Raw genomic sequence first — 9,692 nt, forward strand, 5'->3', positions numbered from 1 at the left:
AGTGGAAGAACATAAAAACAAAATCCTCAAATTTTTCAAAGATGTGTTCGTCGTCATGCAAAAATTGGTGGGCAAAAACCCGTGAAACTTAAATCCACGTATGAGATAGTGTTTAACCTAGGGAGATTGTATATCTTTAAATCCTTGCAGATCTGTAGGAGTGGATGAAAGAGGTCAAACGCCTCCTCTTTAATGGTGATCCATATAGTAGGGCTACAACAACGCTCCTTAAATCTCCAAGCCTACGATTTGAGGAGAAGAAAGGGAAAGGAGAATAGGATATGACAATTAAGAGAACCTCTAGCCTACGGGCCTTTGGTTCTCTCCTATTTATCGAAGTCCCATATCAACTTAACCCTAATGGATCCTGCCCTATTGGGTATTGGATCTCCATCCAACTACCCAAGCCTATTAGATTAGTCGATCTCTATTTAATAATCTCTTATTGGCTCTTATTAGATCTCATCCATAAGATCTAATAATTCAAGGGCTTATTGGATATCCAATAAGATACGGGCTCCAGCGGATATCTCATATCCGAACCTATACTCGTCGTAACGCTTACCATATGTGTGTGACCCTCTAGGCCCAATATCGAGCTGGTCGTGGTCATACATATCAAAACTCCTTCTAGGCCCAATATCGGATGTATTATGTCACTACGTCGTAGTCCCCAGGTGATACAAGAGAATCCAATCCATTGGACATGTATGTCATCAATTATTGTGTACCTATAGTCCTTCATCCATCTAATATCTCAAAAGACTATATACCGAGCATGGTGCTGTCAGGCCCATACAATTTCTACATGAGTCTCGTTATAATCGGATTCTCTCGGAGAACTCTTTCTCTCTCAATTTGAATGATCCTGGCCAGGGATTTATCTGAGCAAGAACATATGAGATATTCCTCTCATGGCACCGAGAGTGGATGATCCTCTATCGACATTCAATAGTCCTTGTAAGATTGGCTGCCACTCTCGATGACCGACTGTGCTAGATCTGGAATTTCCATACCTATAAGTCCAGTATCAAAGAATAGAGTATTCATACAAGACATCCTTGGTGTCTCAAGTCTGAGGACCAAATACATCACTGGGACAATGGAATCATTGTCTGACAATGAGATATGATTAACCATCCAGCATTTCGTGAGTAAATCAATCAGTGAACTCATTCTCCAATAAACACATATACTGTATCTCTATTGTCCCCACACGAGCAGCTATAAGACTAACTGCATCAATCATATGGATGGGTATACAGCACACCAGTCTGTCCGGTTATCTTGATGTCCATCTTGAGTAACCTATGACGGGAATTATTTAGGATCTGTGTTTGTGTTTAAAGGTGAATCGATCTCATTATCTTGATCTCATCACGATCCGATTTCCATTGCACAAATCTATGGACATCATAATATATTCATATAACAGATAATATAAAGTGATAAAATATCAATTAATAATAATAAGCAAAAAGACTATGTCAAGTCACATATGTCATCACTCACGTGATTAGCTTGTAGGACATTTATGACTAGCACCAACCGCATGAGAAGAAATATGACGCGATGAAGAAATAGTCCAAATGTGCCTGAGATGCATAAGTCAAGAAAATTTGACCTGCGTGAGAAGAAATTCGTCATGGCGAAGGCAAGGGCCAAAATATGCCCGAGACGCATGAGTCAAGAAAACCTGACCCACGCAAGAAAAAACCCGCCATGGCGGAGGCATAATCCAAATGTGCCTAAGATGCGTGAGTCGAAAAAACCCATCTCGCGTAAGAAGAAATCCATCACAATAAAGACACGAGTCAAATGTGCCCGAGATACATGAGTTAGGAAAACTCGTCCTGCATGGGAAGAAATCTATCACGAGGAGGTATAGGCTAAATGTGCCTGAGACATGAGTTGGGAAAATCCATCCCACATGATAAGAAATCTGCCACGACAAAGACACAATCCAAGGGTGCTCGAGATATGTGTGTCGGGAAAACCCGTCCCACAAAAGAAGTCCGCCATAGTAGAGGCACATGAGTCAAAAAAAATCCATCCCGCATAAGAAGAAATTTTCCACGATGGAGGCACAAGTCGAATGTGCTTGAGGCCCGTGAATCAGGAAAACCTAACCCATGCCAAGATAAATATGCTACGGTGGAGGCGTAGGACAAAATGTGCTTAAGATGTGTGAGTTGAGAAACATAATTCATGCCCAGATAAATCCACTATGATAGAAGCACAGGGCGAAATATGCCCGAGGCATATGAGTCGGGAAACTCAACTTGCTCCAAGATAAATTTGCTATGGCGAAAGTGTAAACCCAAATAAACCCGAGGTGTGTGAGTCAGGAAACCTAACCCACACTAAGATAAAATATGCTATGATGAAGGTGTAGGGCAAAATGTACCCGAGGCATGTGAGTTAGGAAAATTAAACCCACGCCTATGGGTGTCTCCTTCAGGCTATAGAGGAATAGATTGGTGATAGGCCTGTTAGGTGAATTGAATGTCGTACTTCGAACCCCTCTAACAGGAGCCCTCGAAGCATGTCTTGGGGGAGGGGGGGGACAAATGATAAGGAACATATTGATGACCAATCACCATCTGACACCTATCGTCATGTGGAGGCTGATGTAAAAAAACATATCCTAGTTACCCTCCACACATCTGCCCCCATGAACAACAGTCTAAGGGAGGTCATTCAGGCCTGTCTCCCTCTATCACCTATGTAGACAAAATATCAAAGGGGGACGTTGGGATAGTTGTAGGTTGTTTGCTCCATGAATGAAGTATAAAAGTTAACCTCGATGTTGTGCCAAAAGACTCTAAAAACTCATACTCAAAAGGGACCTCAGGCTAACTTAAGAGTTGAAGAGATCGGGTCAAAAAATTTCTCTCAATATCGATCTTAGTGTAAGTACCATCTCGAGCCACTTTGGATGCTCTTACATATTTAGGCTTGGACTAATGTCTACGATGATTTCTCACAAAAAGCATATACATCCGATTCTATCATTCGACATCCATAATACATGAAGTTAGATTTTTATTTAGATTCAAGTTTTCTTATTAGAATACTAATTTAAATTCACTTGAAGTTATAATGGGTTGAAATAGTGTGATCCTAGTTAGGAAAATAAGTATTATAATGACCAGTGATTATTGGACATCATAATCACTGTGTTCGAACAACACAATAAAATCCCAAAAAATATGGGATAAATATTATCATTATTTTATTAAAAATATGACTATCATAATCACATAAATAAATCAGAACATAAATACAGGTCGCATAATAAAGGATCTAACAGCACTAAAGACTTTTATAACATAAGATTTATATCAGTCAATATAAATATTAATAAGGAATCTGTGAAAGATTGGGATGGGTTTGCTGACAGTAGAGCAATGAGGTAAGCATGCCCATCATCTCAGAATACCGCCATCCGCCATTAATTTCACCTGCTACATGATCTCATAAAAAAGAGGCATCAGCTGCAGGCTACAGTAACAGTAGTACTGGAAACCCCACAGACTCACGTTTGAAGACTTGGTTTCTCTTCTTCGGCGAGAGAAGACACATCGAAGTGCGTCACACGTCACCCTCGCCCCTTCAAAGTTGCTGGTCATGGGATAAGGGCTCGATGGAAAAAGGATGGATCGAAGGCATTGTTCTTTCTCTTCTTCTTGTTTCCCCACCGACAGGAGTACGTGAAGGGAGTGCGAGGGAGAGGAAACATGTTGAATCTTTAACAGTATCCGTACGTTTGCGGCGTCCCACCCCCTCTCCATTGGAATGCATGAAGACGACGACCTCCTCCAGCCTTAAACCTCATTCACTCCGATACCAGTGTCGGCACATGCCATCGCTTGTGTATCTACATATTGGATACACGTATAAATGCAGCTTGAATGATCACCATTTATTTCTGATTCCCCCTTTCCACCACCATCATCACCACCACCAAGTAGAAGACGAAGAAGAAGAAGAAGAAGAAGACCTCTTCTTCTACCGCTGGGTGAAGATAATGATGATGACGATGAGGAAGGTCATAATGAGGAACATGGGGTCATGGCCACCTACCACTTCTGCCTATTCACATGTGCAACACACTGCGGTAGTTTTTCTAAACTACGAAATTGAATGGCAGCTGACCGATTGCATGAAAGCAAATTTACTGATGAAAGCTACTGATTCATTTTGCCATGCATGTGCGACTCATGCGAGCATTCTCAAATTAGATCTCAGATTTAATTCCTTATTCTTCTTTATGAATCTTTCAGAGATATATGATCACATTAACTAGATTCATTTTTTTCCCACCATTCTCAATCATTTAACTGAGAAGATGGAAAAAGCACTCAACTGATCTCACATCAGGATAAAACTCTACATGGGCCAAGTGATCTTTGTGTAGGGACATGAAGATTATATTTGATGCGAACCCAGCAAGAGGTAGTGGTGGAGTGAGGAAGAAGAGCAGCACGAGTACCTCATCCGACCAAGATTTTGACGGGTCGAAGAGCCGGAGGCATGTTGTCGTTTCTTGGAATCCAGAAAGGCTCACTGTGGATCCCCAGCGGCACCTCTCTTCTTATTCCGCCTCCTGACAAGTCAAAGTCCTGCAACAGAGAAGAATCATGAGACCGTGGATCCAGTGGCATGCAGATGGCTGTGATGATGATACATACCATCAACCAACCCCAACCTGTCTGATCCATTTCATACTTACAATCTTGCAGTGTACTTTTAGGATTTTGAGATGAGATATGCAATAATAATACCTTCTGCAAACCTTTCATCTCCGGATGAAGCACTCACTCTCAAATGGCAATATATAGCGACCACCACTTCTTTTTGTTTGGTCGCGGTTGGTAATCAAGCGGTCATCATGGCCTTCGGTGACACCAAGCAGAATGATGGAGACAGTGTCGAAGAGGCAGAAGCCAACTCGATGTGACCTTCATACTTCAATCTTCGACGCATGTTAATGCATTTATAATGAATAAATACATGACATGTATGTATATATGCAATTACCAACCAAAACAATTTATTCAACAGTACTAGCAAATTAAACGTCAAATCAGGCTACAGTCAGGCAAGAGAATTATCTATAGTTTGATTACAATATCCAACCAAAGATAAGGTAGTGCAAGTAAGGTTGATATCAGGCAATCAAAGAACAAGAAAACACAGCTGGGAAATAATGACGTCAACTTACATGGAACAACAACAGAAATGACTGCTAAAAGTTTCTAGGACAAGATTTTGACAACCTCAAAACACATGGACTGATTACGTTCTTCAAACTAACCCCGAGCTGACAAAACATCAAGATGATTTATCTCACCATTTTGAGAAGAATTATCTAAAACCCAAGTATTCCTCTCACTTCTCTTGCAAGATAGTTGGTCCGGTATCTGCGGACTGCTGCTCTTAGAGGAAATTTGATGAAGCTGCAGAAAAGCAAGCATACTCGCAGCAAAAATAGCAGCATGGCTAAAAACACCACTGATATTCTCCAATCTGAATGACCTTTTAGCTAAAGACAAACTTGATACTACCATTTGCAGGAAAATGCTAGACCTTCTCTCCTCGTAATCTTCCAAATTATCACCAGATTGACTCCTTGGCATGTCATAGAGGGCCTCTGGTGTTATAAAACAGCCCTTATCATGCACATCGCCGACAAAAGCCAAGGCCTCTTCTATGACTTTGTACTTTTTTCCTTGATGATTTGCCAATCTCATGGCAAGAACAATGCGACTTTGCTCTAATTGGGCAACAGCAGCATCTCGTTCTGCTCGCTGCTGTAATTGCACAGTCTGTAGAAGAACAATGATAATTAGCTTAATAACTTAACTACGAGGTCACAATAGCATGATAGACCAATATGTAAATTTCATCAAAGCTTACAGTTGTCATAATAAGAATAAAAAAATATGAAATTTTTTTCAGCATATTCCTCTTCCATTACCCAAAACAAAAGGCATCACAACAATTTGAACCTCCATAACATAATCTGACTGTAGGAAGCTAGCATGTATTCCAGCTCATAGCATATAGTTACCTTATAACCATTTAGAAATTGCTAATCACTTTCATTTTATAAAGAAAATGGGAAAGATAGACAATGTGGATCTGAACTCTCCATAACAAAAGATTTGACAATGTTGAATCGAGTCCACAATTGACAAGCTTACTTCACGAACTGTTGAATGGCAACTGGCCTCCAGAACACAACAGGTCAAGAAAAAGAATATAACCACAAGTATCAAAGGTTCGTCATGCATACATACATGAAACAGGTATGGCACATCGAAAATGAAGATGAACTAATGAATGAACCCAAAATCTACATGTCCTCTAGAATTTCATCCCAACGAAGAACTAACTAGGTTCTTGTTATTCAAGAATAAATATTCCATCAACAATTTTTTGTAACACACCTTTATGCTACTAAGTGGAAGATGTTTGAACGCAGTGATTAAGACTGTAAGTTGACATAAAGGAAAAATACTTCACAAAAAGATATATGCTGTCAAGGTTTTATATGTCGTAAGCAATAAACACAAATTGAAATACCAGAGGCTGACAAGAACAACGTGTTGTAATGTAGGCAACTTAGGAATGATATGGTGGCTGTAGTGGTTGGAATAGGTTGTATTGGATTCTCAAATATAACTGGTCAGTTGAATTAAATCCAAGCACTAGTATAGCCAATCGTGTCTAAGCACATGTTAAACAATAACAATGATATTATCAACATAAACAGGGCAGACGTTCATATTAAATTCATAATGAAAATTGACAGGACTATAGAACAACATATATCAACAAAGATCCCAACCATACTGATAAAATGGCTTGCATGACCACACTTTAACATTTTCTAAAGCCTTGTCAAATTTTAGAAGAGTCATCATGTCACTTAAAGACTTGGTTGGAACCTATTGCTTAAGTGCAATAACAAGGTAAAGTTAACTCAAGTATAGTACCATAACTCATGTTCATCTTCCTCTTCTCAGAAATTGCAACACCCTCTTCACATTGGTTATCCTATCAAAATACAGGTCTAGAATTTCACAGCAATAAAGCTTAACTGTGGCTTAAAGAATTGGCAATACAGAACTATTGCTTATAGCGCAATCAACTTAGCTCAAATCGAGAACCATAATTTCTCGTCTTTGTTGTCTCAGATATTGCAATGCCACTTTGCATTGTACATTGTACCAATTCTACATGATGCCTTACATGATTGGTACATTGTACCCAATCGAAAAGGCATGGGCATGAAGGGATCCAAAGCTTCACCGGTAAAGCTTTCAGTAGATCTAACCCGCTCAGGAAGACTTTGATTGATCTTGTCCTCCTCGACCCGCAGGTCGCATTAAACGCATAACATATTAACCTCTCAAAGAAAACGAAGAAAATGTCAAGCACCTATACCAGGAAACAGAGAATTCAATCGACAGAGGACACCAAACATGCGACAAAGAAAGTGACCGACTTACATGGAAGAACTCGAAATGGTCCTCGAGGTTCTCGAGGGCGGCTCTGATGGCGTCGAGACTCCTCGCCTCCGCCGCCATCGCGGCGCCGTCCTCCGCAGCCGCCAGAAAATCTTTGGTGAACACGAACCCTCCCTTCCCGTCACCACAGCAGGGCTCCGCCGCCGCCTCCACGGCGCGGGCGTCGGACTTTGCCAGGGACTTGATGGAGCGGAGGAAGTGGGCGCGGGAGAGGGCGTGGATGGCGTCGCTGATCTTGTCGTGGAGGTCCCAAATCCTCTCCAGCACCGCCTCGATCTCCTCCTCCATCTCCCACCCCATGGCGAACAAGAACGCGAGGGGGTTAGGGTTTCATTCGCCCCTCCGATTCGGGAACCGCAAGACCTTTTCTGGAAGGTTTTTAGGGAGGGGAAAAGGGGAAATATTTTCTTTTAATTTGTTTGAATTTAATGGAGAGGGAAAAGAACGGAAAAAAAACATATCTCGAGTGAAAACCTGAAAAGAAAATAATATTATTATTGGCATACACCACAACAATTTTCCGTAATAGCATATTTAAAGTATTCATGAATACTTTAAAGATTTATGAAAATAATATTATCATATACATGAATACTTTACATATTTAAAGTATTCATGTATATATATAATAATTATTTTAAGTATTATAATTGATATAAGTTAAAATTTTCTTTTATAACTATTTCAATATTCGTCTTCCATTTCGAAAAGTTGTTTCTCATAGGCATCTTTTAGTTACATCAATCATCAAACCTCATATGACCACGTTGTTGCAGTGTTATATTTTCTTGATTTTATATTTTAATGATGAATAAATCAATTGATATATTTGATAATTAATTAATGTTTCTGTTTATTGAATATATATATATATATAATGCAAATATTTGAGTCAATTTAATCTTAAGAATAATTGTTTGAAAAAATTAACGAGAGAATATGCGAAAAGAACTAAATCTCACTAAAATTGGGTTACCATGAGAAACTTGTTGGAGGAATATTTCTCAAGACTATCACCCTCTTTTTACTTGTAGGTATAGTTAGAGTGACATGATTAGTATTCAAAAAAGTCTTTATTTTTACTTATTAAAAAAATTTGTATAATTTTTATACAGAATTTTTTCTTTTATATCTCTTCTTAGATGGATTGTGTTTAACTTCTGAAACTAATTTACATAAATTTTTAAATTTGAACTTGATAGGGAGTACGTCATCATCATCTATTTTTCATCCGACATGTGACCACCATATAGTGTTCGGAATGAAAGAAGAGGATGGAAGCTGTCCCCTACTCGTTTGCCCATATAGACAAGGGTACAAGACAAACGATTATGAGTCGTCCCTCTCTTATCGCCTACTTGGACAAAAGGCTAATGAGTGGTTATTAGAGACAGCTAAAGACTATATCTCCATAAAATATTTTCTGATGAGGTATAAAGATTCATCTTCAACACAATAATAGGGGGTTACCTTTTTTTTTTACCATTCGAGTGCAAACTCATATATCTCGGGTTGCTAACTTGGACGTCAGATGAATCGAATTAGAAAACCTCTCCCGGAGTTTGTCTTCGTATAGGTGGTATCTCGGGAGATTGATGTTTTCATCTCAGAGGCACCTCAGAGAACCTTGTGCATATAGGTTTGGACCACTTCGGGTTGACCAGGATGTCAATGACTTCTTCCCTTGATATTTTCGACACTAAAAGGAGATATCGATATAACAGGAACACCCATCCATCGACCCTCTCAATGAACACTCAAGCATGAATACTTTGTCCCCGACCCATAGTATTTTCATCCAACGGGGCAGTAGCCACCTTTTTCACATATGGACACATCCACCTCGGTACAAACATTAATACAATACATGCATCTATTTAACGACACAGGTCTCTCATCCCTAGGGATGACCCTGACCACTTGCTCGTCCTCATCGAGAAATTCTTGAATCTCGCTCAATAAGTATAAATGCTAATGGGCATAATATAGGTTGTTGCTCTACTTTTGCTCTAGTTAGCCCAACAAGCGATGCCATCAGCACCCATCAAGGTTACCCCACCCAACATAGTACTGATATCCCAAAAGCGCTTGAGATCCATCAAACCGCTAGCCGAGGGGACACTTCAATACCAACTCTATCTTACTTAAATTCGA

General features: G+C 39.7%; 1 protein-coding gene across 1 annotated transcript; it reads right to left on the minus strand.

Annotated features, from left to right (window-relative positions):
* Positions 1 to 5,032: 5,032 nt before the first annotated feature.
* On the minus strand, positions 5,033 to 7,920 carry LOC103987789 (plastid division protein PDV1). The gene is made up of 2 exons (XM_009406190.3): positions 7,521 to 7,920; positions 5,033 to 5,831 (listed from the first exon to the last, which is right to left on the minus strand). The coding sequence occupies exons 1-2, from the start codon at positions 7,836 to 7,838 to the stop codon at positions 5,316 to 5,318; spliced, it is 834 nt and encodes a 277-aa protein (XP_009404465.2). The 5' UTR covers positions 7,839 to 7,920; the 3' UTR covers positions 5,033 to 5,315.
* Positions 7,921 to 9,692: the final 1,772 nt, after the last annotated feature.

This window comes from Musa acuminata, chromosome BXJ2-6, assembly GCF_036884655.1.
Source record: "Musa acuminata AAA Group cultivar baxijiao chromosome BXJ2-6, Cavendish_Baxijiao_AAA, whole genome shotgun sequence".
Taxonomy (NCBI): domain Eukaryota; kingdom Viridiplantae; phylum Streptophyta; class Magnoliopsida; order Zingiberales; family Musaceae; genus Musa; species Musa acuminata.

Bases quoted from the DNA above. Each gene is read 5' to 3' on its own strand.
- LOC103987789 (XM_009406190.3), bottom strand. From the start codon at position 7,838: ATGGGGTGGGAGATGGAGGAGGAGATCGAGGCGGTGCTGGAGAGGATT. The intron at 5,832-7,520 runs GTAAGTCGGTCA...GTTCTTCTACAG, and splicing joins ACCATTTCGAGTTCTTCCAT to ACTGTGCAATTACAGCAGCG.